Here is a 27,901-nt window from a genome sequence, read left to right as displayed (position 1 = left end):
CTACAGTGTCTGGAACCACAGCTTGGCCTTAGGAAGTGAATAGAGATGAATTACAATGACACACATAACCGGGAGACCTGGGTGGAGGTGGGGCAGAAATCAACCCAATACTTAACAAGCCATTTATTAAACAGCAATTATATCTGGAAACTGTAAATGGAACTGAACATGAAACAAAAAAATAAATCTGTTGAAAACAGCATGAAGTGCATGTTTCTTGAACAACCCCCCCCCCCCCCTCACTGTGGATGAAAATGAGGGTGAATGTAGCAGCAATTGGGCATTAATATCATTTCCCATTTCATCTCTTAAGAGAAGGTCGGAACAAAGATTGTAGGGGGTCCCATGAGTCACTTCTTCCTTTAATTGAAAGGATGCTTTGAGACCCTTTTCCATGAGGCCTCCAGTCCAGCATATGTGTTCCTCCGTTCCCATTATTGGCTTGTAGCACACAGCTCCCTGCTTGGTGCCAAGAATCACAAGGACACAAGCTACTAAGTATAGAAATGAAAACCCTCAACTCAAATACAAGAACAGCAACAGCATTTAACCGAAGGCAACAATGTGAACACCGCAACCGGGGCGCAAGCATCGAAATCATAAAATGTCAAGCTGGGGCACTTGTAGTGTCACTTTCCAGACGACCTGTGAAACATGTCCAGTATAGTCTGCTGCTTGTTACTTGGCCGTAAGACTTTGAGCCCGTCAGATGATTGGGTTCTTGACGATGAACGGGCTACTCTGGCTTGAGGTTGTTGCACCCGTTTTTTGGGGGCAGGCTTTTTGTTTTCATCCGACGTGTCCCCACTTTCGGGACTCTCCACTCTGCTGTCATTGGACACCTTCAGAGGTGTACTGTCGGCTGGTTGCTGAGCTGTTCTCTTCGGGCGCAGTTTGTACTCATCAGGGGATCCTTTCTGTCTGATCACTGTGTTCTGTTCCTTGTCCAGAAGCTTCTGCAGCTTCAATGCCAGCATCCGGTCCTGCTCCTCCTGCAGTTTCCTCTGAATGAGAGCCTCCTCTAATTCCATTATCTGTTCTGTATGTAACCCTGGGATAGAGTCGCAAACCCTTTGACGCTTTTCAGATACGTGGACGTCTACATCTACAGTGGATTCGAGGGTTCGTTTCTTTGTAGTTTTAACCCATTGCTCTGGAGTACTGGTAATACAGTCCGATTCTGAAGTGCTCCAGCTACCATCACGACCATTAAAAGATATTGGAGGAGACAAGTCTATAGCAGCCATATCTGATGGTCTTTCCCCAACTTCTCTGGTTCTAGCATCTGAACCCCTAGAAGAGCCCGCTACCATCAACTCACCCTGGGATTCATTAGTAGGCGAGTAATAGGATAGACTAGGTATCGACACGTCGGTATCAGAGTCCTGCACTTTTCTGTTACTAAGAGGAAGAATGTACTGAGGAGAGAGTGATGGCATCGAGTCTTCATCCGAGTCCAGAATACATCCTCTACTTCCTAAACTGGAACTCATGTTCTGAAAAGACAAAAAATATTATTATATAAACAAAAACTGAGCTGTAGCTGCAAGCACAAAACAAACTCATCAGGACTTGTACTTTGGCTTCAGAGAAATTTTCCACACGGCCCTTTGCTTGCTGGGCATCCAGTTTGGGTGAGAACTCCACAACCCACCCCATGACCATTGAAAGCCTAGGGGGCTTTGTATTGTGGCACAGCCACCTGGCTCGGTCACTGTGACCAGGTGCCATAGATGTGATCTGGCCGCAATGTGTGTGGCCAGAACACAATCACAATTACAGTTGTGTAAAATGGGGCCACCAGGATGACGGATTGTAAACCAAGCACACCGAGGCTATAAAAACATGCAAATGAGCCTGAGGGACTCCATAGTTTTTAAGGCGGGAGCCCCTAAGGCTCACAGGCATAATTTCTAGATCCTTTTTGTTGTAAAAATCAGGGCATAAGAGCACATCCTGCCAGAGGGGGCGCACACCAGTATTGTCAGTGTGCTTGTCCTTTAATAGGGATCTCTTCAATATTTATCTTACCTTGTACCAAGAGATTATGTGGTAACAGTAGGATCAGTGGAGGTCTGAGAGCTGGGACCCCAACTGACCATGAGAGAAGGGATCCTGTTGTCCCCCTACTGATGCACAGCCTGTTGTTCCAGTCAATGTAACAGCTGAGCACAGCCCTCATCTATCTCCAACATTTATAGACACTGCATGGCTTGAAAAATCTGCAAATCTTCACTGCATGCATGGATTTAACAGATTTTTCATAAATTAGAAACAGACATTATCACACATGAGCAATTTCAGTGGTCTTTCTAATGATTGTCCCACAACATAGATTTACCTTTAAATCTTCGCTTCTTACTCGAGCAGAACTTGGAAAGTGAACACTTCTATCAGCTTTTGGGGACAAAAACCTGTAAGGATTTAAAATAACACAACATGTCAACGTAATATAAGCAACCAAAGTGATGTATGACTGGTTATTGCTTAGTCTCCAAGCGATTACAAGAGGCAGTGGTGTACATGAAAACTAAGGAAGCTGACAATACAGTATTCCCATGAGGGTGCACAGCAATTGGGTTAATCAGGCATGTATACCATTGCCCCATTTACACTGGGCAAATGTTGACCCGTTGGGAATAAATGTTTTTTCCCCCAATTTTTAATTTAACCCCTTAAAAAAAGTTGCTTCATACCACTGAGGAATAAAGTTAACCATTAAAGGGGTATTCCCACAAAGACAAGTTTCTTTGTTACCGGTCTCTATCAGTACTGCTGTACACAATTTCAGATGCCCATAGACACGACCCTTTAACTTCTGACTTCAGGGTCGGGCCACCATCTTGGATTTTGCCGTGCTTGCAGAGTTTCTGGGGTACATTTATCAGGCCCTAAAATAACGCAAATGCTAGCTTATTGCTAGCACTTATTTTGCACTCCCCGCCACCTTTACGCCAGTGAGGCGGGGGCACGGCCGGGCAGGCACGTGGCGTTACTGTCCCCGCTCCGGCCCACTCGCTGCCGCCCGCGACTTTTCAGATGTAAAAACCAGGGCCTGGCGTAGAATAAACGTTGGGCAGCTGCCTGCCTAATACATCAAGAGGCAGAAGCCGTCTTTTAAATGACACCAGCAGCGGAAGGGTTGATAGCCGCGATCGGTGTGATTAGCGGCGGGGGTTTGTTGCAATATGATACAAACCCCACCTGTGTATGAAGAGGGCTCATCCCGTGAGCCCTCTTCATACACCCCCACACCTCAGAGCATCAGGGTGTTAAAGTAACGCAATATGCAGGATAATAGCCATTCGCGCAGGGCACATGCTTCCGGCATTTAAACAGGTAACAGCACCGAACGCTGTAGAAGTTCTCAGTAAATAACCACCATTGGCTCATCCCTCTTCATACATCCTTAACGTTATTAGCAGATTGGGTAAAACACACAAACACACACAGGGCACAATTGTCAGTCCTCACCTTTCAATGTCTCCAGACTGTTTTGGTTTGCACTTCACATTTTTGGATTGCTTGGAGTTGGGGGTCTGCTTGGAGACTACAGGTACCTCATTGATGGATGACAATGCAGATGCGGTGGAGTCATTCTACAAGATTAAACCAGCAGTACAGGTTACACCCCCCTGTTGCAAGCCAAATTTCACTTGTAATACTCAGTCTGGATTACACTCAAACAAAACTAAACTTTGCAATGCTTTATCAGCTACTAAAAAAAGTGGCAGGTTCTGGTGTCATATAGCTACTGCATGGACCATCCTTTCAGGTGTTACACATCCTGACGTCCATTGTATGTTTTGCGAGGTGCAATTTTTACCCAACTTACCACGTCACCACTTAACATCCGCGCCAACTCCTCGTCGCGCTTCAGCTGCTCTTCCAATTGTCTCTGCGCACGTTCCACTTGCAAACGCTGCTCTTCCTCTTCCTGAGCTAAAAGTCTACGGATATACTCTTCACTTGCTCTGCGCTCTTCCTCTTCTCTGCTAAGTCTCTCGGCCTCAATCTGAGGAGAAAAAAAGGGAGAAAAAGGAGATTACAATGGCTACAATGTTATGGCCACCAACGGCAAATCTGTATACTATGCCAAGATCTGTGACTTCTTCTTGACATGGGCGACTACTTGGGTAATGATTTTAAAATAATTTCAGGTTGGACGACATCACAGTCTGATGCTTCTAATACGTCTTCTGATCTTTAGGTGTGAAATTTGTACATGCACACCAAGAGGGAGATTTATCATTAGTCCTATGTAGATTCTTTTTGCGCAAACATCATTTCTGCATGTTTTTTTTAGTGAGAAAAAAAACCCAACTCTAAAGTCACACAATGGCGGAAAAGATACACCACAGAGTGTGCAACACCACATTTATCAACTGAGAATTTACAAAAGAACACAAATTTTATTGGAAATCTACACCCCATAGGAGGTGGTGTATGTGGGTCCATTGCTACTACAGGGGGGAGATTTATCTCAAACTTGCACAATTTAACATTTTTGCTCAATTTTATGTTTGAGGTATCTGAGAATTTCTTGTGCAAATCCATCGCAAAAAGGCAGAAATTGAGCAGATGTTAAACATACGTGTGACTGGTGCAGTCTATCCGCATAGACCACACATAGCACACACATCAGAAGGCATTTACCACTGCACATACACCGGACTATAAATCCGACTAGTGGAAACCACCCAGTCTAAACTGTGCAAAATCCCGCCTAATGAAAAATCTCCCCCCAAGATTGTTTTGCAGCGTTCTCTTCTCTCCTTACCGTGCACGCTGCTGACCAATGTAAGTGTTTTACATACACCATTGCTGAACATTGCCATTTGCGCTTATTAAAATTGTTGCCGTTTTCTAAAACGTCCATCACACTCCAATGTGAGAGCTCCAATCCTTCAAACTTGTAATCCTCTCATTGCTGCCAGTTGTGTCTCTAGGTTGGTGGTCAGGGTTTTGTCTCCTACCCAGAAGCTCAGTTCTATGTATGCCTCTAAAACAAGTGAGGTGAACCTGGCCAGGGACTCTACATAGGATTTTTTTTCCCCAATGAACTCTTTTAGCCTTTTAACTCCACCAATATAATTTCGATCACCTTTCCTAAATCTCAAAATAACCCTTAAAAATGTTACTATAAATATGATAACCAAAGAAGGAGGAAGAATAATAAGCTGCGGAAAAATTCCTGGCTCAGGTTTGCCGACATATAATATGCCCTACTCTTCTAATGTGACACCTTTCCCTTTATTAATCTCTTTGTACCATATTCAGCCCCCACCATCCTCTTCTAGCCTGGGAGTCCTGTAAATGTGTGGAGTCACCCTGGTTATTAACAGAAGAAAGTGTACAGACTTAAAACTCTAGGGGTTTAAAGCTCAAAGAGTTTAATATTAGTGTCTAAAAGGGGCTAGAACGGTGAAACTTAATTGACATCGCCTTTAACCCCTTAATGACTGCCATATCGGCTTTTTGCGGCGTTCATTAAGGGAAATTCTGACGCGCCGTGCTTGCAGGACGTAAGCCGTGTTATCACTAATAAATGGGATTGGAAACTCTCCAGTCCCGGGTGTTTAACCCCTTACTCACAGCCATCAAGCATGACCGCGGCGTTTAAGTGGATACTCCCCTGGATTTTGAGCTCACTGGGACGATTCAATCCTTCCCGCAGCAGCTGCATCCAAAGGACAACATGTGTGAACGCATGAAGTTTCAACTTTTTAGGGTATCCACATTAAAACTGGATGAAGGATTTAGGGTGTGATCATACGTACTGTGTTCACAAACGCAACACTAGCATACGCATACGGCCCGATTGCATACGCATTTCTAGGAAAACGCTAGCAATCAGTAACCAGAACCAGGATCTGGTTACCAATCGCAGAGTTAATGGTACGGGTGACCGCACCCACAGGCAATCAGTATTTAGCCAATACAAGACACCAGGGGCTGGTTGCGGATCACAAGCGTTTGCATTCAAACACGTATGCGATCGTCCGTGGTCCTCCTCTGTGCTTATTAACATGCACCAAGTTTTCTTTTTTTTTTTTTTTCAAAAGGGACCAAAAGTCATGTCCATGAGTTTAAAACTTCAGGCAGCAATTACCAACAAAGTTATCCACTAAGTATTAGAAAATAACATTTAAAATTACTGAATCTGCCCAATTACTTTTAAGCCCCTGAAATGAAGGGATTGTGTATAAAAAATCATTTTGTTCAATCTACTGAATTAAAGTCAAAAGTCTGAACTTCAATTGGATCAGAAATGTTTTGTTCAAAGTTCATTGCAGTAAAGTACAGATCCAAAATTAGAAAAGTGTTGTCTCTGTCCAAATATTTATGGATCCAACTGCAACGGTGATGCCTGTCCTTCGCTCTGTGGTCGGCCCATGAAACAGGGCAATGCATTCATGATTCACAGACCGTCCATGGTAAGGTGAATGAACCTTTAAGACATTCTTACCTTGCTAATTTCCGCCTCATATTCTTGCCGGATTTCTCCCGGTTTGCATATAAGAGGTGCTGGATAGATGGCTAGACCTTGAATACACAACAAAGCTTTGTGTGGATATATACTACGTGTGGATTTTACTAATAAATGTAATTTTTATTCTCTTACCATCATCAAAGTCGTCCTCCGCTGTGTCCTGTCCATGGGTGCGGCGCTCACACTCCTCTGGGTACTGGCGCTGTATAACTTCCCATAGTTCCTTATCCACCAGAGTACCGGAGCGGGCGCTCTTCCGTGCCCAATTGGAGACTCTGTGCCTGCAGTAAGGACAGCACAAGCTGGCTTTTTCTACAGTCGATTGGAAACATGGGTGGCACAAGGTGTGATTGCATGGCAGCGTCACCGGCTCCAGAAGGATCTCCCGACAGATACCACAAATACACTCTGATCGCGGCAGCGGAAATTTCCTCTTTTTCGACATTTTCCCTTACATCTCACTCATCATCTGCAGAAGGAAGATGGCAGGGGGTCAGTCTATATATTCAGAAATTATTAAAGATTTGTCAGGCTCAACTAACAATTCTGCTCAGGCCGTCAGCTTCTCTAATGGCAGCGGCTGCCCTGATGCTGCGGGAATCTCCACCAGTGATTGCCCCGACAGTACAGCAGAGTCTTTCCCTCCGTGTCATAAATCTGCTGCTGAAAAGCAAATTTAGATTTGGTGGAAATGTCCCAAATTCCCCCTTTTCCAAAAAAAAAAAAATTCCAAATGATTCCAAATCCAGAGGTCGCACTAACATTTTTCCAGAAGGGTAATAATACTCCACTGTTTATTGATGAGTATTTTTTTTGCAGAGGAGTATGAAATTCTCATTAATACAAATAAATAACTCCTAGACTTAAGGGGTGCACAAACTTTTTACACCTCCCCAGAAATGGACTATGGTTGACAATCGGCATGCACGGCCAACCCTTCATGTGCACTGCGCATGCGCCTGCATGGCTAGCTCTCAATCTCACCAGCGCCATGTACATCTAAAGGACAAGCCGTGGACGCTGATGCCAGTGACATAGAGCTGGGGGCAGCCGGCGGGCAGAGCTTGAGTGGGTCGGAAAGCTGAATAAATGAACAACGACAAGAAGAATAAAAGTTGTTTTTATCACACAACAACAATGCAGAGTAACAGGATTAGAAGCATTGAGAGGACTCTAGTGTTCTCCAAGGGACTGTCTGCGGTTTATTTAGCTGATTGGAGGTGACAGGTTCCCTTTAACCCTTTCCCACCAAAGCCCTTTTCAATTTTTGCGTTTTAAATTGTTCACTCAAAGGGTCAGTATGTGAGCTGATCGCATACTGATGTCAAAACATCCATCTGGACGAGCCCATGGATATGAAATATAAGGAGATTAGCACAGTCACAGCGCCTGGGTCTATGGGTAAGTGGTTTATTATGGATTTTTATGGTAGATTTCATCATATAAATGAAAGTCATGTGAAATGTACCACATACGGCCACCACTAGCCCATTCTGGGTGGGGATTGTATGTAGCAGGAGGACGCGCGACAGTTTTAGATCTGGTGTGACCCGAAGTCACAAAAAGTTGATCTCACCTGAGATCTATCCACACCCTCCTGATATTCATGGGACGAGACCAGTGACTGGTGCCCCCACCTATAGGACAGGAATATGGTCCCCGATTGTCCTATGTGACAGCAGCTCCAGTCACTTCTATGGGGCATGTGACTATTGGGGACCCCTGTCTCTAGATTAGTGGGGTCCCAGCTGTCACACACATAAGTGTCATGTATACAGTGATGACATTGGGTCTCATACACGTCAGCCTCTCACACCGCACACAGAACATGTCTGTACACGTCCCTCCTGACAGCACAGCCATGTCTCCGCTCAGTCCTACGTCCAGGCCGATACTAACCGCCACCGATCCCGCACAGGACCGCTCCGCCATCACCAATCTGGCGCCAAACAAAAAAAAATGAGCGCTAATCTCCCTCAGCACACACCCGCCAAACCCACACATATGATTCTCGCTAGAGGACAAAATCCGACAGCCGACGCCATTTTCCCGTAGCCCATGACCAGCGCCTGACAAAACGCCTCACAATCTTAGCGTCAGGAGCGACTCATAAACCTGCCGCCCTCGTATTCATTTCTCATAACCAGATTTACAGTCTATATCAATCTATGTGTTACGTTCTGAGTATAGCCGCCTCAGATACCTGCCAGTAGTAAAGATGGCGTCCACTTGTTAGTAATCACTGCAATCCTTCTAGACACTAAGCCCCGCCCCCCGTAAACATGGCTCCACCAGCTGTAGCCCCGCCCAAGAGAAGTCTGGGCTCGATGAGCGACCATGGGATCTGCCAGGAACGGCTACCGGGAGCGCCTGCTGCTGGCTGTGGACGTGGGGAGCACGGTGCTGCGCTGTCACGTGTACAACCCGGCCGCCGAGGTGTGTGGGAGCGCGGAGGACAAGGTATGTCAGGAGGTGCACCCTGTGTATAGGAGATGGAGCACCCATGTGTCATGTGGGCGCTGGGCATCATGTCCAGGACAGGCTCAGGAGCAGGAAGAGTTATCTATATGCAGCAGCAGGAGGTATAGAGAATATTGTGCATGGTGGCTCTGTGGTTAGCACTGCAGCCTTGCAGCGCTGGGGACCTAGGTTCAAGTCCCAGGGTCAACATCTGCAAAGAGTTTGTATGTTCTCTCTGTGTTTGTGTGGGTTTCATCGGGGTCCTCTGGTTTCCTCCCACACTCCAAAACATACTGGTAGGTTGTGAGCCCCATGGGGACAGGGACCGATTTGGAAAGCTCTGTGCGGCGCTGTGTATATAAAGGAATTATTATAAATTAAATAGAGCAATGGACGTGATGTTGCAGATCGAGGAAGGGGAGCACATTGGAGTAATCCTACAACCACAGCCTACCCAATTATATACCGGTATTTATTAATTTCCCTAAGGAGAGATGATGAATAATTTTTTTTTATTTTTATTTTTTTAAATCCTTGTACAAAGTTTGACAGTTATCCTCTATCCACAGGATCGATGGAGGTCCTGTTCTTACTAATTGGATGAAGCAGAAGGTCAAGTCTATGTCTTTCTGCTTCCATTCTATAGTAAGGAGTGTAACAAATTGTCAAGCACAGCGCTCGGGTATCTCCAACACATGGAGGTTATGGCTCTAATTAAAGGGGTCTTTCTTCAAGCATTTTTAATACTGATATGTTATCATATGTTTTTAGTATGTGATTAGTGGGGGGTCTTTGCACTGATACCGTGACCCCAATCCTCTCCATGCAGTTGTCATCAATCAGAGTGTGTGTGTAACATCGAGTGATTATACTTGAATGTACTAAAGTCCAGTGGGTGTCTATACATTTTACCTGCCACATAGGCGGTGATCTGCTATTACTATAAGCGGATTATTTGTCTAGGTGTGTTACACTGCAACCAGATCCTCTGCATTAGTTGTCAAAGTGCACATTTTTATCGTGTAATCCTGAAACCTTTTGTACATTTTAGTGTCCAGAACAAGAGATTAGTCTCCATTCCCTCCTCCTCTTAACCCTTTCGTATACGTAGCCCTTGCAGATGGCACATCTTAAGCCATCATGAAAAATATAACAGTAGATATCTCTGGTTCTGTGGTACATAGAAATAAATATAGAGAAAGATGTGCAGGGAGACAGAGAGCGAACAGAAGTACATGCACCCTCTGCATCTGGAGCTAAACTTGGGCAGGGCGATGGAATGATGCTGAGGATAAATTTTACTACTTTAATGAGCAATATGACAAAAAAAAGCTTATTTTTTCACTTTATTTTTTATTTTAGTCATTTGTCTTTTAATTCTATAAAAATGAAACTTGTAAATAATAAAACTATTTCATCAAGTTGAAATCTAATTTGTCATGAGTTAAAAACAAAGTAAAAATAGTTATGGGGTGTAAAGCTCTTCCAAGGATATTGAAGAAACAGAATGAACTGCAAAATTTGATCTGGGTATTCGGGCACCAATGACCATTGGTCCTAAAAGAGTCAAAGGGGTTCAGTCCACTCTGTGTGCAGGGGCGTAACCAGGAGAGACAGAGCCCCATAGAAGACTTCTGAATGGGGCCCCATTTCTCATTATAAAAATATATTATATATTTGTACACTCCTGTTCATACAACCACACATATTTATATACATTTTTTATAGTATGTACACACACACTGCATAAACATACACACACCACATATACTTAGATACAACATATAGACAAACCCAATATCACAGTTGCTGGGGCCCCCTGACACTGCGTGCCCCATAGCAGCTGCAGTGGCTGCTACCCCACTAGTTGCGCCCCTGTCTATGTATAACACTTATGTCAAATTTTAAGGCCCATGGTTGAAAACTGTTCCACCACCTCTTATGTTACCTGCGAGCAGGACCTGATAATATTGGCGCAGTCAAATTTTGAACTATGACGCATCATCAGTTATATGGTGCTTTGACTATACCCCCACCTCCCCCCTTTAGAGTGGTACTTTACACCTTACTTAGTGTTTGGGATTTACCAGACTCCACCTAGAATTTCTGAACAGATTGTTCTGTAAAAACAAACTTGCACGTAGTCTAACACCCAGTTAGTAAATTCTAAGGAGAATAACAAAGGACTAGTACAACTACAATACGTATCAAAGAAAAATACTTCAAAGATATCATCCACTCCTTATAATACTGCAGAGAAGCAGTAACCATGGAGTCATAAGATGAAAATACTTCTCACTTTCCATGTGTATTCCCAATGCCCTCCAGTAACCTGACTAATAACACAGCTCAGTGTATTGTTATAGGTGTAGTCTCCTCTTGGACACACACCCTTCCTTTTGTCACCCCATGGTCCAAGGAATGATGAGACAGAGGTAAATCCCAGATAAGATACAGAATGGACTATGTTCCTGTCTCCCCATACTCAGCAGCCATAATAGGACATAGTACTGTCACTTACTACAGATATCTACTGGTTTACTGTGGCATGAGTTGATGTCAATGAACCTGACAAAACACATAGTAGTAGTGATAACAACAACTGGTAATTGGACCAGTATAATAATTACATAATATAATATATAAAACCAAAGTAAAACCTATCTTTGTTCATAAGAATTGGTCACATACTTAGCTTGGCATTTGGCTGAGGTTTATTGGCAGATCCAAATATTATACATACTGAAAGCCTGGAATAGTAACTTGTACTATGAGATCAGGACAAAACTTTTCCAAACCTTACAAGACTGTCCTGTTGATGGACAGGGGGCACCTTTGACTTCTAAATGATATTTCTCATGTATTTAGAAGTAAAGGCCATGGCTGAAGCTTAAATACGGTACATTAAAAAAAAACCATTGTTATATGTGTTCATTTTCTTTCTTGGCAGATAAAAGTTTTGTACCCCTGCCGTGGACAGGTGGAGATCGACCCCGAGGAGCTGTGGAAGCAGTTTGTGAGTGTGGTGAAGGAAGCCGTGAAAGGTGATTTTAATTTCATTTATTTATTATTATTTTTTTTAAAGTGATGTTTATATCTGTTCTGCAATGTATTCTATTCTGCAATGTGATGTTGATGCTTTCACTGTTACAATAATAATCTTTATTTATATGGCGCCATCATATTCCGTAGCGCTTTATAAATCATAGGGGACATATACAACTATATTACATTACAAAGTACAAACAGTCATATGGAACAATAGGAGTGAGTGCCCTGCTCACAGGAGATTACTGCTAACGCCTTATACTTCAGATGTTATTTACGTCTTCGCAGATGCCGGGATCCATCTTAGTCAAGTCGCTGGGCTTGGAATTTCTACACAAAGAGCAACTTTCATTACCTGGAACAAGTAGGTTGTAAATGATGAGTAGTGTCACAGTAATTCATGATCTTTTCAAATTAAGAGCTCATTCAGACGGCTGTGAATCCTTGAATCATAGAATATGCACTGGTTGGATTTCAGGGACCGGCCACAGTACAGAGGATTGGACTCCATACATCATATTGATAATAATAATCTTTATTTATATAGTGCCATCAAGTGCCATACAGGGAGGCCATTCCTGAATATGGTACAATTCTGCTGTTCTGCCTAACAACAGGGACTCCTTGCTTCATGGGTATATATGATGCAAGGTGTCATGTCCTGGATACTGTGGTCGGTCTGTGATTCATAGACCAGCTATGGTGGTGTGTGAGAGTCACTTCTTCCCTTTGCAACAACTGTGATCACGGTTACAATAGGAAAGCAGGGACTCCTTGTATCTTGTATCACTATAATGCCTGGAGGCCCATCTTCTGCACTGTGGCCGGTCTGTGAAATCCATCCAGTGCATAGTCCACCATTCACAGACTGATCATAGTCGTAAATATTGGTACCAAATTGCTTAACAAAACAGGTTAAAAATTGGTGAGGGTGATCTCTCATAAATCGCACATATATATTTATATATTTGGAGTCACAATTCTAATCTGTCGTCACCAACAATATATCTTTTATTTCTTAATTCCTGAATTGCAGCTGTAGTTAGGTAACATATTAGTTACAGTATGCGAGTCATCTCCTGCAGCGTAACACTTGTGTAAATCTATCGGCCACAGGAAGTCATGTCTTGCCCATATTTTTGCAATTTCACGTGTGGCAGAATAGCAAAAAGTCACATGGGAATTCACAATATTGTTTGGTGATAGATTTAATGATCTGCAAAATCCTACTTGGTGTTAACTTGTTTGAATCATAGTTGCTTAAAGGGGATGTCTGGCATATGAAAATTATTAAGAACAGGCTTTTTGAAGTTGACTTTTCATGTTTTCAGGAAGACTGGAAAGCCCTTCCATAACTTCATCAGCTGGCAGGACCTGCGGGCGGCCGAGCTGGTCAGTTCCTGGAACAGCTCTCTACTCTTAAAGGTAACTACTGCACTCCTCTAAAGGCTCATTCACTTACAGCGAAAATAATAGCAGATTTTAAGACGTGGATGAGATACTTAGAATCCACCACAAAAAGCCAATGAAGTCACCATAATGGTCATGAGTAAAAATTTAGTGTTTTACATTATGGCTTAAAAATCATAATCCTTATTAAATTGGATTATAAAATGTAATACAGATATATCCCTATAAGTGCAAATATTCAGCCCAGATATAGAGTGGAGGAAGCTTGTCTGACAATTATGATAGTTTAGGTTTTTAGTCAGAATAACATAATAAATGCCAGCTGTTTTTGAAAATGTCAGATTTTTGATTATATCTAAAGCAACCATTATTTAGTTAAACAATATTTAAAGGAAACCTACCATTTAGAATGGTAGGGGTAAGCTGTAAGTACCGGGCACCAGATCAGGGTGAGCTGGTGCCGGTACTTACTTTCGTTAGTGTTATAAACCGCGGTATTGCGGTTTTAACACTTTTTAAACTCTAGAGCAGAAGGCGCTTCGGCACTGCCTGCGCACGATCATGCGCGCGCCTACATAGGAAATTACGGAGACGTTGCGCGCGCATGGTCGCGTGCAGTGCCGAAGCCTCTTCTGCTCTAGAGTTTAAAAAGTGTTAAAACCGCGATACCGCGGTTTATAACATTAACGAAAGTAAGCACCGGCACCAGCTCACCCTGAGCTGGTGCTCGGTATTTACTGCTTACACCGACCATTCTAAGTGGTAGGTTTCCTTTAAAGGGAACCTGTCACCACATTATCACATATACAGCTAGGTTCCTATACAGTCCTATTAACTGACACCCTTCTTTTAGCTACAACTGTTTCCCTTACATCCATATAAAATCTTTATATTATATTTCTTGGCATCGGAGAAGGATTCCCCTGCTCGACCGACCCCTCCCATCTACTGCTCCCCCCATGTGACCAGGGTGATGTCACATTTGTAACTTCTACCCCTTTTTTCTATCTAATTATATAAAATCAAAGAGGCCCCCATGAGGCTGGTGTGATTTCATGTGATCAGATACATACATGGCATAGACTGTGCAAATGTAACAGGAACTTAGATTACATCAATCTGGTCACATGACATGAAGTGCCCAATGATGTGACAGAGCTCTCTTTGGATGTTCTGCACCTCAGTGAGACCAGTCAATCATGTACAAGAAGGCAGGGCAGAGAAGTAACCACTGAAAATGCAGGACCTCAGTGGACTCACATCAGGGAATTAGTATATAAGTTTACAAGCTGATTTTTTTAACACTGCTGCCATAGAAGGGAACAATTTAGGGATAAGGGAAATAATGGTTTTTAATGAAGTATTTATTTTGGGTGGGTTAATTTGCATGGGCGGTTCTCTTTAAAGACTTCACGTATTAACCTTACTGTATATCCCTGGGTGTCCTGTCCTCTGTGTGCACACTAATTTTACACTCTTGCTAAGATCTTCATATGGCGCCATGATATTTTGCTGTACAGATCATGTGGTACATATACAGAGATATTACAGAGTAATAATAGGAAGAAAGTCCCTGATCACAAGAGCTTACAGTCTATGAGGATGGAGGGTTAACTCTTTTTATTTCTTAAGGCTGTTCATGGTTCCTGTAAGTTCCTTCACTTTTTCACTCGAAGAAAGCGGTTTTTAGCAGCGAGCCTGATCAACTTCACCCCTCAGCACGTGTCCCTGCGACTGGCCTGGGTCTTACAGAACATTCCAGAGGTAAAGACCAGAACATTTGTTTAGAGCAATCACAGCCTAGGAGAGATGTTTCAGTCTATCCACGCCAGAATACTGGCGTAATTTTCAGATGAAATGTCCTGCACCTCTTTGTTTTAGAGCATTTTTAAGCAGTTTTCCATTTAATCCAAAAGGGCGTGGTGGGTTGGTTGCTTGGTTGGACAGAAAATTTCCTGTGCACCAGAATATTTTATATTGAGGAGCAGCAAACTAGACCAACTTATAGGAGGTGCAAAGTACAACTCGCCAGTCTTACACTGCACCAGATCAATCATCCATTAGGAGGTGTATTAGTGTGTCATTAGACCAGTGGAGAGTAGATCTAGAGATCTCCGTTGCACCACATTTATCACCGTGTCTGATGCTGGATGATGAATCTGGTGCAGTGTAAGACTGGTGAGTTGTACTTTGCACCGCCTAGTAGTTGGTCTAGTTTACTGCACCAGAACAATACATTTTCTGGCACATAGGCTATTTCCAATGAGGCCCCCCCACTTTTTAACAACGACACACCCCTTTTTCAGACCCATGTGTCCACAACCTAAAGGGGATTTTACCCATCAAATACATATATTGGGAACTTCGCCACTAAGACCTTACTGATCACAACAATTGGTGGTCCCATTCTGCTTCTAACCAACACAATCCTAGTTCAGTGGTTAATTGTCTGCAGCCTTCATCAGAGAATCACTGTGATACTTGATAGCAGCATCATAAATCAATGGGGCTTAGTTACTAAGGGTCCCACGGATCGCACTTTCGTTGGATTTTAGAAATTTCGGGATTTGCGCTGCTGTGATAGGTATTTAACTGGGGATTGTGCTTCAATTGCACTGGCTTTCATGCGACAGAACTCGGGAGGTGGGCCGTCGGATTCGGACTGAGCGTGGGATTTAACATTCAATCTGTGTCGCGAGACAATGCACTTACATGCACCACGAAGAAGAAGGTGAACTCTGTCGGAGCAGGGAGCGTCACATGCAGGATATCGGGCGCACGATCTTTGTGAATCGCGGCAAAGTTCATTCTTGTCGAACAACGCACAGCAGGGATCATCCGGAGTGTCCACCGGAATGCACATCTGCCGCGATCCGCGTAGATCCCGCGCCCGATATCCTGCATGTGTCGCTCCCTGCTCAGGTCTGCCGGAGTTCACCTTCTTCTTCCCGGTGTATGTAAGTGCTTGGCTTGTGACACAAATTTGAATGTTAAATCCTGCGCTTAGTCCAATCGCGTGCGACACAATCCCCGGCGCGATTCCCGAAAAGTCGGGAAACCCAACGAAAATGGCCACGGGATCCTTAGTAAATGAGCCCCAATGTGTCTGGTGTTCCCCCTAGCGGTGGCCAACAAGAAAGTGCCCAGAAGACGCAAAATGTGCAATGAATTGAAGGGAACCTGTCATCAGAAACTGGCCTAATAAACCACTACCAGAATGTTATGAAGCAGCAGAGCAGTTTCTAGATTGTGTTTCTTTTTATCGTCTAGTGCGGCTGTATCATCCGAAAATCAACTTTAAAGTGAGATGTAAATTGGTTTTAGTATGTCAAGAAGGTGGAGAGTTTAACACTATAGTAAAGCTCTCCCCACCGTAGAACTGTAATTGATGGCCCTGCATCCTGAGCACCTCCGGCTGTTTTTAAAAGTTAATATTTCGTTATTAAACTTGTAAAAAAAGGTTCCTCCATCCCCTAGATCAGTGATGGTGAACCTATGGCACGAGTGCCAGAGGTGGCACTCGGAGCCCTTTCTGAGGGCACCCAGGCTGTCGCCCCAAGTCAAAGTTCACCAGACAGGACTTAAATCTTCCTGCAGTCCTAGACAATTGAGATACAGCTCTTGGCATTCTTAAAGTGACGTATCCTGTGACGTAGAATATTTTTGGAGGTCCTACTACTTGCCCCACGATTCTTCCTGTAGAGAGAGACCCTGGAGAGAAGCTACAATGATGTCTGAATTTGCCTTCCTGCTTTCAACTGTATTGGTGTCCTCAGGGGGCTGATACGATTGACTGTTGTGGAACAAAAGAGAGCAATAAGTTACTGTTTAAATTGTCAAGTTGGCACTTGATGGTAAATAAGTAGGTTTTGGTTGAAGTTTGGGCACCCGGTCTCTACAAGGTTTGCCATCACTGCCCTAGATGGAACAAGCAGCCTAATTAGGACACTCTACCACCAGTAATCTGGTGGTGGACATCCATTAATTTGTATCTACTTTCTATTTTCCAGGTGCGTCAAGCGGCAGAAGAGGACAACTGTTGTTTCGGGACCATTGACACATGGCTACTGTATAAACTCACAAATGGTAAGTGCCAAGTGTACAGGAATTTACAACAGAGACTAAAGCATCAGAGCGTCTTCTAATAATATGAAACTTTTCAATAATAAGATTTGTATCACGTTCGGCTAATATTAAACATAGGGACAGGTGATGAGCTCTTTATGTGCCAAATAAATTGTGTAAAATATAAATAAATTTAAAAATAAAATACAAAATTACAAAAAATATTTTCTAAGTATATTTAAAAACAGCAAAAATTAACTTTTATTCTTTATTATTCTAAAAAAGATAATGCTCTTAATTAAATTGAGTGAAATTTATTAAAATAAAAAAACTGATAGGGAAAGTTTTGGGGATATTCTTCCCCTACATGCAAGTATAGACCCCTATAATTTAATTTGCATGTGATCCCCTGAATTGAGGGATTCATAAGAGGGTTGGTAGAATTCTTATTCCACCATTCTTTTTGCTAGCAACTTCATGTAATAAGTAACCTTAGTTACCCCTAGATGAAGCCGCATTATGGCGGCGAAACGGTCGTAGGGTTCAGTAGGGAAAGTTTTACTAATGATAATGAGGGATAGATAGCAACTCTGTAATAGAAGTAACCAGTGTCAGGAGCTTTTGACAGTGGCTACAAATCCTCGCAAACGCGGGGAAAAGAATGAAGCACTACAGCACCTTATAGTATAAGTTGGAGAAAGCGCTCTCCTGTCAGCACGCGACACACGCAGTGTAACTTTCTGCCGGCGTATAACGCGCCAGTTTGGGACAACAAGTGAAGCGCAATTACGTCTCACAGTGCAGATATAATCTGTGAGCGCACATTTGTGACTACCTGACACATCAACTTAGCTTGAGAGCTCCGCGGCATGCGATCACACTAGACCGCTGAGACTCATGCAAGCAGAGTGAATAGAATCACAATAAGAAAGAATTAAAAGAGATCCTAATAAATAGTGATGAGACAGTGTTATAAGTAATAAAATCTACATATATGCCAGTGACATCTAAATGAAACATCACATATATGCTTGTGACTTCTAATTGAAAGATCTCACATCGCACTCTGCTAAATGTTAACTGACTCGGTGTGTGTGTGAAGAAACAGACGCACGGAGTACAACGACTTGCAACATTGTTTCCTTAATGATGTGTGAACAGATAATTGATCTCTAAACAAACAACATAGCACAAAGATAACTAAGGTTACTTATTACATGAAGTTGCTAGCAAAAAGAATGGTGGAATAAGAATTCTACCAACCCTCTTATGAATCCCTCAATTCAGGGGATCACATGCAAATTAAATTATAGGGGTCTATACTTGCATGTAGGGGAAGAATATCCCCAAAACTTTCCCTATCAGTTTTTTGATTTTAATAAATTTCACTCAATTTAATTAAGAGCATTATCTTTTTTAGAATAATAAAGAATAAAAGTTAATTTTTACTGCCACTTTTCCCTTCTTTTCCCATTCTCCTTTTGAATAAAATTGAACTAGTTCATAGTGGTGTACACTTGGCAGAAAATAAACTGCTAAAATATAACTATTTACACAAGAATAACAATAATTCTTCTGACTTCATTATTATATTTAAAAACAGCCCAATATTTAACATATTCTATTTAAAAGTTTACTTTTTATTTTAGTTGTGCCCCTGTTTTTGGATGAATAAAGTGTTGTGGACTAATGAATGTTTTTTGTTTTTCAGGCTCTGTGTTTGCAACAGACTATTCCAATGCGAGTGGGACTGCAATTTTTGATCCCTACCTGGTAAGTGGACGCAACATGTTCCTCAGAAGTGAGAACACTGAACGTTTCTATGTCCAGTGTCAACAGTTACCCATGGCTGTCATTCAGGCTTCAGCTTTTTTGAAAGCTTAAGTTTATATCACATGATTAAAAGGGTTTTAAAATTTATAATTCCCAAATTATGTTTACAATATAAAGCTTATTTTTAACCCCTTGCGTTACAATTTTACGGGGTCTTTCTTTAGACACTTCATGATCCCCCTGTGCTACGAGGTGCTGTGTGCTGACAATGTGCTTTTGATTATCAGGGTACAGGCTTATCTACACTTTCATTTACCTTCTGAACATTCTACTAGTATCTGACACATAGAAAAATGAGACAGATTAGAAATAATGAGATCCATGAGAGGGATATAAAACACTTCAGCTCTGCCACATCTCCGCTGTAACAAACACACCCACTGGTTAAAGACCTTATCTTATATGTAGCTTGTAGAGTAATCTTCTCTTGTGCCTGTGTCTGAGCTGGTCTTGTAATGCGGGGACAGAAGGCAGAGAGCACTGTAGTGTTCAGACAAGAGTTGCTATTCATGAGAAGAATCTATCCTGCCCAACCATAGTCAGAAGATTTTCGGATCCTGGGGCAACCAAAATTGTATATACCAGGACTGATAGAGACATGTTGGAATTATATCTGGGAAATGTTGTATTTATGTTAATAACAGGGAGTTAGAGAATGTGTTATTTTGTTATCCTGAATTGTTTTCGTGGGAATACCACTTTAACGTGAAGACTTAAAGCGCAACTGTAAAGTTATAAGGAGAGAGGTACAGAGAGTGACATAGAACGTTCTGTAGAATTACAGACTGGCATGGAGGAACTGATAGGGAACAGTGTAGTTCTTGTACGTCACTGTTCTGTGTAGGAGACGTATATATCCACTGTCCTGAACATACTCAGCCCTGCTACATACACTGAGAGAGCACAGTCACATAATCTCCTCCTCTGTGAGCAGGGAGCAGCAGCCCCTCCCCTCCCAGGAGTCCGTAGATTTGTTTATAGGACGGACTCCATGGCTTGTCAGCACAGCCAGAGGAAGAAGCTTCTTCAGCACAGATATAATCTAAAGGGGTATAGCAAAGAAACCGCTGGATATAGGTAACAAATTTAATAGACAAAGTTGTTATTGATTTGTGAGGGGGGGGGGATTTAGAGTTGCTCTTTAATGCCCTATGGCTTACTATGACACCGCTTGACCGAAACCTTATCTTGACAAATGGTCTGCATCTTGGTCTCTGCTTGTGTTCTGCCTGCCCCCATCCTGGTCCGTCTCTGACTATTCCTTACCTGACCCCTGGGACCTCTGACCTGCCTTTTGTCTTCCAGATCCCTGTACAGGGGTGTAAAGAATGATTACCAATGGGAACACACAGATTAACCCAAAGCCAAACCAATTCTGGTCCAAATCTTTTTGTTTCTAACAGATATTTTCTACACTGGCCCTGATTCATACATTATATTATCTCATATAAGTGATCCTGTCCTTGTATTGTAGATGTGCTGGAGCTCCTTCCTGTGCTCGCTGCTCTCCATCCCTATATCTATATTTCCTCCTGTGGAGGATACCAGGTACGGTCACTCAGGTTTCTTATGGTCTGTATCCATCCTGTATGTGGGTAATTTCTGTCCTTAGATTCCCTTTTATCCTTTCTTTAGTCATAACTTTGGAGAAGTGGATCCCAGCATATTTGGTGTTTCTGTACCTATTCGGGCATTGGTGAGTGATATCATACATGTTCCTGAGTTTTGGTAAAAGCAATTACTTTTCACATTTATCATCACTTTATAATTGTACAGGTGGCGGACCAGCAGGCTGGGATGTTCGGACAGTGCTGTTTTGATGTGGGGGATGTTAAATTGACAATGGGAACTGGAACATTTATGACCATCAATACTGGGAGCAATCTGCACACGTCTATAGCAGGTGATGGGCAAGATTGGCTGTTATTCCATAACTTACCATAACATATTTAGTAAAGTTATCTAATTGTTCTTGTGTTCTTCTTCCTGTAAGGTCTATACCCTCTAGTGGGCTGGAAGATCGGCAATGAGTTGGTGTGTTTAGCAGAGGGTAATGCCTCCGATACAGGGACGGCGATCAAATGGGCACAAGAGCTGAGTAAGTGCTAAGTAAGTCTTCAGAATAGCTAGAAATTATTTGTAATTATAGAAGATAAATCCTGTCTTTCCATTGGCTGATCACCAACCGGAGACTTGATTGGGGGGTAGGCAAAGGGAGCTCATGTCTGCTGCACTGCATTCATTGTCCTTTGGACTACCGGAGATGGTCGTGCACTGTTCTTGGCTTCTTGTTCATAGGACAGTTCCTTTAAAGATGACCTTTCAACACCTCACACAGGTGGAAATGGCTATACCATACTATAGGGGCTGCTACACATATCCTGGGGCACTTTGACACTTCTTTCTAACCCCCACAGTTGCTGAGCTATGAGTCCCAGTATGTGAGCATTGTATTCCTCTCCACGGTCAGAAAGGATGGTGCTGGTTCGGAGGGCACGTGTTATGACCAACACCTCCTCTCTGACAGTGGAGAGGACTATAACGGTCAGATACTCTAAATTCAGGATCTGTGTAGCTACATTAAGGTAAGTTGATCACTAAATGTGTGAGGTGGGGAAAGGTCCCATGTAAAGAAATATTATAAGAGATTACTTTATTTTGTTATAACCTCTAGAATGGATGTTAGAAATGTATTTACCAATCATATGAAATTATAGAAACACAATAGCTTTTTCTTTGTTTCTGTTAAAACAAATAAACCATTAAATAAAATTTTAAAAACGTTGTATAGATGCTTAAAAGTCAGTCAGGTGGTTACTATATCCGTGGTAAAGGAACTCGTCTTGCATGTGATCAGTGTATTAGTTAGGCACCCTTATGTGTTAACATGTGTTTCAATAAAGGCTTTGAATGATAAAAAAATGTTTCCATTCCTAAGATCTTTTCACAGATTTCGCTGACACAGAGTTAATGGCCAGAGATGTCCCAGACTGTGAAGGGATTTATTTTGTACCATCCTTTACCGGCCTGCAGGTAATGCCTTCAGCATAGCCTAAGGGTGCGTTCACACGTACCGTTAGCGCTGCGTTTACAGCTAATGCGTTTACAGGTTTGCAGTAATAAGCAGTCGCATGCGTTTCACTTAAAACGCTAATAAGATCAGGCCGTATCCTAAGTGAATGTAAGGTCATGTGCTACACCCTGATTGCATTTAGATATGGATTCCACATTTATAGGGTCTCTAGCTTTTCAGCAAACACTGCATGTATCATCTGAACAAGTTTATGTGAAATAACTTGCAATCCAACAGAACAAAATGCTATTATCTCCACTTTCTTGGCTGCTTAAAGTGGTTTACCACAGGATAGGGCTTAACTTGCTGATCACTGAGACCCCTTCAGATCACGAAAACAAGGGGTCCAATGGGTTTCCAGGTACCTCAGTTGGACTCGTCGTTGCTCTGGGAGAGTAATGGAGCAGACGGCCGTGCATGACCGTTCTGCTCCATACATCTCAACGGAGCTGATGCAAATTGTAGAGCGCTGCGCTCACCGGATCTGTCAGCTCTATAGAGATGAATGGAGCAGACTGCTCATGCACGGTCTGACGGAGCAACGAGGGGTCCGACCGAAGTACCTGGAACCCCCATCGTGATCTGGGGGGGGGGGGTCTCATCACTGAAACCCCCACGGATCAGCAAGTTCGGCCCTATCCTGTAGCATCTAACTTGATTCGTGGGAAAACCCCATTTTAAAGGGAATCTGTTGTCACAGTTTACATACCTGAACTAACTGCTATGTTACCTTTGTGAATATTTTTTAGCAGTTCCTTCCATGAAAAAACTCCACTTAGAAATATGCAAATCAGACTGAAGTGTTTTAGCTCCCAAGGGCTGCGGCTCCAAGAGTGACGTAGGTGGAAGGATGAGGACATTACTGTGGAGCTCAGGGGCTCTGTGGACAACCTAAAGCACTTCAGCCTCATTTGCAGTTTTCTTAAGTTAATTTTTGGGACGGATTCCATTTAAATGCCCACATTCTGATTAACTGTTTTTGCTGAATTCTGCAAGATGGACAAAAGATCAGTGTTGTGTCAGACTACAGAGATGTCTTCGAGGAGGAAGGGAGCAGAAACTGAGTCACAGCAGCTATGTCCAGCTCTTGGAGACCTGCAAACCATACACTGAGCCGACAGTGGTGGTATTGCCCCAGGAGTAGCGTTACTGCCCTTGTACATACATAGTTCTATTGATTTTATGTAGTTTGCTTTAAAGGGAACCTACCACCACAAATCTACCTATAAAGGTAGATTGGGTGGTAGGTGGATCAATAGGACGTGAGGATAGCCCTTTTAAGGACTAATCCTCACGTCCTCGCACTTTTTTGGAAACTTTTATTCGGCACATATGTAAATTTTTTAATGCGGCTACTGGGGCGTGGAGTAGCCGCATCTGAGGTTACACGAGGCGGCTACTCCACGCCCCGGTAGCCTCTTTTCTCCTCCTACTTACAATCTTCGGAGCGCAGCTACGAGGAAGCTGCGCGCCCTCGTCCGACGATCCTGCTGTTCTGCGCATGCGCAGACGGCAGGATCGTCGGACGAGGGCGCGCAGCTTCCTCGTAGCTGCGCTCCGAAGATTGTAAGTAGGAGGAGAAAAGAGGCTACCGGGGCGTGGAGTAGCCGCCTCGTGTAACCTCAGATGCGGCTACTCCACGCCCCAGTAGCCGCATAAAAAAATTTACATATGTGCCGAATAAAAGTTTCCAAAAAAGTGCGAGGACGTGAGGATTAGTCCTTAAAAGGGCTATCCTCACGTCCTATTGATCCACCTATGCAGAGACATTCAGCATGTGACACTATGGCGACATTGTGCTTTTATGTGGTTGCATTGTTACCCATTTCAGGATTCTGCATGGGATTCACAAAATAAATGCAAACATGCTGTAATTGGCTGCTCTTTTATAGGATTGAATCGGATTAACATGCATTTCTTTTGAGGCTGCGTTCACACATGGCATTTTGAAACCTAATACAACAGCTGAGGAGAGGTGATTTGTCGTGTTATACTGTGTTCACATTTGCATTTTGTAATCGCTGTGTTGGGCTTGTTTCACAGGAACGTATGAAAACGTCCATAAGCTCGCCGCAACATATCGTTTTAATATGGGTAGCATGTGGCCTCATTCATTTCAATGGCCAATACGGCTATCCATTAACATGGCCATTTCGTCCACCATATCGTGAGCGAGCGAAACGTAAAAATATAGAGCATGTTCTATTTTCTCCAGTATTTCCATTTTGTAGGTCCCATGGAAACCCAATCGGAACATCGGTGCATTCTGTCAGCCAGCCAATAGTCCGCCAGGAATCATTTGCCAGTCGACCAAATTTTATACGGATACGCACAGTGATATACGTGCAATTACGGAAGAAAAACGTCACGCATATTCTGATTGATACAGCACAGGAATACACGGCTGAAGAAATCATACGTTTGTGTGAAAAAGGGCTTAATGCAATGTGTGTTCACATTCACAATCCATTGGGAGATTTAGCATAAGTCTCTTAGAGCAGAACTGTTTTAGTTGCCCATGGCACCAATCAGAGCTCAGCTTTCATTTTTTCACAGCTGTTTATAAAATTAAAGCTGAGTTCTGATTGTTCCATCGGCAACTAGAACAGTTTTAGCTCAGAAACCTATGATAAATCTCCCCCATAGGGGTGCGTTCACATTCGGTTAACATTACACATACAAAATGCAATGTAATCAGGCAACTCTCCTCAGCTTTTGTATTGAGTTTCAAAACGCAATGTAAACGCCACGTGTGACCGCAGCCTCAATGACGGGATGCAGTGCCTTGAGGTTCACCTGCGACTTTTAACAAGCGCTTGCTCCATGGTGTCTTGAATTGTGCACGTTATGCGTGGGCCTATGTGTTATATGCATATACGTCCCTAGAGACAGCGATGATGCATATAGAGTGTGTACTGTCTGCTTGTAACGTGTCTGTTTTCTCCCTCCCTGCTGCCGGTACATGTATGTAAGTGTCTCTCTATTACTATATTATGGAAGGCAGTGGCAGGGAGCACGTTCTTCCTGCTAAATGTTTTCTGTCTATTTAGGCTCCAGTGAATGATCCTTATGCATGCGCCTCCTTCATGGGACTGAAGCCTTCCACCACCAAGTGCCACCTCGTACGAGCCATACTGGAGTCTGTGGCTTTTAGGTAAACTACTAAATGCACATTAACTTTATTTCATTAAAATCTGCCCCGAGAATGGTCCCCCGGTTGCACTCCACAAATGGTGCTGAGGGGTCTTCTGTCTTAGTACCATATTGTTCAGACTATAAGACGCACAAAAAATCCTTTGATTTTTCTCAGAAATCAAAGGTGCGCCTTATAGTCCAGTGCGCCTTATATATGAACCGTACTTACAGACAACAGCTGCCTTGAACTGTGCACAGGTCTGCCACCTGCTGGTCATTCATCCTTATAATCCGGTGCGCCTTATATATGAACCTAGACGATTTACCAGGCATTTATTGATGGTGCGCCTTATAGTCCGAAAAATACGGTACTTGTATTACACAGTGCAGTCTATGATTTGCGTTTTTTAGGTTACACTGGGAGTAAAGAAAAAAAAAGTAAAAGTCAATAAAGTTAAAAAAAAAAAAAAAAAAAAATGTATCCCTCTTTATTTATCATATAAAAACTAAACGATAATATAAACCACAGTCACCTGTAAGGCCAAGGTCACAACTGCATTCAGACATCTGTCTAGTAGTTTCTGATTTTGGAAATAACAGATTGTAATTTAGATTTGGAGGGATCCATCAGTAGCTATATATGAGGTTTGTTTTTTTAAAGGATGCCTTTAAACAAATCGTTCTAAATGTTGCTTAACAACCGTTTGTTACCGTTTTTTTTTTTTTTTTTCTAATTCCTCTGCTTTTGAATTTAAATTCAATTGAAACTTTGGAATTTAAAATCCGTGCATGCTCAGTATAAAAAAAAAAGATGGATTAACTGATGGTGCAAACTGATACAAATAAAGACCATCCGTCAGCCATGGAAAAGAATGTTAACAATAGTATGGAAAGAAATAACGCAATGGACGGCCTAACGGAGGAGGTAAACACCGATACCAACGGATAACAAAGTGCATTGAAATCAATGCAAAATTTTCATAGATCCTTTAGACTTTTCAACATTTAAAACGGAAGATAATAATGGAAGTCTGAACGGAAGTAAAACTGGCCCTTAGGCCCCATGCAAACGGCCATAGACTGCAATGGCTGCACAGAGAGATTGCGGCACCGTACCGCTCCGTACACAAGGAAAAGATAGGACATGTCCTATCTCTCCCTGTGTTATGGCGCCATGTGGCATGTATCTCTATGGGGAGGGGTCACCCCTCCTTCTCTCCATGGCGCCGTATGTGTTCATGTAGCCCAAGATTTGTCAAAATATTAGAGGTTGTCCACAAAATTTTAATGATCTACACTTGGTCTCTCACAGATCAGATATTGATAAACTAACACTTTACCCCGCACTGAACAGTTGTTCTGACCAAGCTGACTCTGCGTGGTTAGTTTCTTAAACCTTTTGTCAACGTCAATTCTGCTGCTTGTATTTTGTGTGTCCTTCTATCTGTATTATAGTATCATTTCTATATTCGTTATGTTCTCTCCTTTTTGTTTGTGTTATATATATTTATATTATTTTTTATTTATTTTTTATTTTTTTTTTACAAAGGAATAGGCAGCTGTATGAAACCATGCAGAGAGAGACCTCTATTAAGATCTCAAAAATCAGGTATGTACATAACCAGTATATAAGTATATCCTGATATCTATTTTCATTGCTCTAATGGGTGGTTCTCCCCCTTGCAGGGCTGATGGAGGAGTCAGTAACAACAGCTTTGTGATGCAGATGACTGCAGATTTATTTGGCCAAACCATTGATAAACCAAAGCACACAGACATGTCCTCCCTGGGCGCTGCTTTTCTAGCTGGCTTGGCTGTAGGTAAGTCTTTGTATTACATTTGACAGAAAGGCCCAAGGTATTTTTCATGGCTTGTACGCCTGTTTTCTGTTGTCATGAAAAAGCCGGAATTCCTAGCGCATAGCCCAGAATCTGCAACCTTTCCTCCCCTTATGCCACATTGTAATTGTGTGTGAGTCCATTATCTAATCAGCTGAAAATACAGGGTATTGAGCCTTAATCAGCTGGCTCCATACTTTGCATAGTGGCCAGAAGCCGTAATTGCAGTAGGGGCTCCCACTGAGTCGTTTCTTAAACTGAGAACGTATATATGGTGCAATCAAAACCCATTTAATATAAGCCATGTGTGAACTATAGATACAGCCATGGATGTCAGAAGATCGTATAAAGTATCTTCTTTGCAATAACATGTTTTCCCACTTATTTATAGGTTTCTGGTCCACCAAAGAAGAATTGAAGAAGCTCAGAGCTCCAGAAGTCTTGTATGAACCAGGGCGCAAGCTAAAAGATTATGAGTCCTCCATGACGGGCTGGGAACTGGCGCTACAGCGATGCTCCAACTGGTATAGAGACTCGTAGCTGCTA

At 42.6% G+C, this 27,901-nt stretch overlaps 2 protein-coding genes across 5 annotated transcripts; one reads left to right on the top strand and one right to left on the bottom strand.

Annotated features, from left to right (window-relative positions):
• Positions 1–108: 108 nt before the first annotated feature.
• RNF168 (ring finger protein 168) lies at positions 109–8,888 on the bottom strand. Of its 4 annotated transcripts, none has more exons than XM_072143397.1 (7): positions 8,697–8,888; positions 6,626–6,962; positions 6,470–6,546; positions 3,836–4,015; positions 3,475–3,599; positions 2,342–2,414; positions 109–1,496 (listed from the first exon to the last, which is right to left on the bottom strand). In XM_072143397.1, the coding sequence occupies exons 2-7, from the start codon at positions 6,936–6,938 to the stop codon at positions 630–632; spliced, it is 1,635 nt and encodes a 544-aa protein (XP_071999498.1). In that variant the 5' UTR covers positions 6,939–6,962; positions 8,697–8,888; the 3' UTR covers positions 109–629. The 4 variants fall into 4 exon arrangements, with proteins under 4 accessions (XP_071999498.1, XP_071999501.1, XP_071999499.1 ...); XM_072143400.1 differs by having other exon boundaries at positions 8,701–8,888; XM_072143398.1 differs by lacking the exon at positions 8,697–8,888 and adding an exon at positions 8,393–8,601.
• On the top strand, positions 8,497–27,901 carry GK5 (glycerol kinase 5). The gene is made up of 16 exons (XM_072143401.1): positions 8,497–8,953; positions 11,904–11,997; positions 12,290–12,365; positions 13,333–13,426; positions 15,044–15,175; positions 17,422–17,497; positions 19,188–19,249; positions 20,784–20,857; positions 20,945–21,005; positions 21,086–21,212; positions 21,303–21,407; positions 22,248–22,342; positions 25,433–25,536; positions 27,067–27,126; positions 27,204–27,337; positions 27,747–27,901. Exons 1-16 carry the CDS (start codon positions 8,831–8,833, stop codon positions 27,893–27,895), a joined length of 1,566 nt encoding a protein of 521 aa, XP_071999502.1. The 5' UTR covers positions 8,497–8,830; the 3' UTR covers positions 27,896–27,901.

This window comes from Engystomops pustulosus, chromosome 3 (assembly GCF_040894005.1).
Source record: "Engystomops pustulosus chromosome 3, aEngPut4.maternal, whole genome shotgun sequence".
NCBI lineage: Eukaryota > Metazoa > Chordata > Amphibia > Anura > Leptodactylidae > Engystomops > Engystomops pustulosus.
Note: the sequence above shows the minus strand (reverse complement) of the source record. Positions and strands in the feature narration are given on the sequence as shown.

What these genes read in the sequence shown, in the direction of transcription:
- RNF168 (XM_072143397.1), bottom strand. Translation starts at nt 6,938, where the DNA reads ATGTCGAAAAAGAGGAAATTTCCGCTGCCGCGATCAGAGTGTATTTGT. An exon ending in GGATGTTAAGTGGTGACGTG is followed by an intron (nt 3,600 to 3,835) that starts GTAAGTTGGGTA and finishes TTAATCTTGTAG; the next exon opens with AATGACTCCACCGCATCTGC. An exon ending in CAGTCTGGAGACATTGAAAG is followed by an intron (nt 2,415 to 3,474) that starts GTGAGGACTGAC and finishes AAATCCTTACAG; the next exon opens with GTTTTTGTCCCCAAAAGCTG.
- GK5 (XM_072143401.1), top strand. Translation starts at nt 8,831, where the DNA reads ATGGGATCTGCCAGGAACGGCTACCGGGAGCGCCTGCTGCTGGCTGTG. An exon ending in GGTGAAGGAAGCCGTGAAAG is followed by an intron (nt 11,998 to 12,289) that starts GTGATTTTAATT and finishes ACGTCTTCGCAG; the next exon opens with ATGCCGGGATCCATCTTAGT. An exon ending in CAATTTTTGATCCCTACCTG is followed by an intron (nt 19,250 to 20,783) that starts GTAAGTGGACGC and finishes CTTGTATTGTAG; the next exon opens with ATGTGCTGGAGCTCCTTCCT.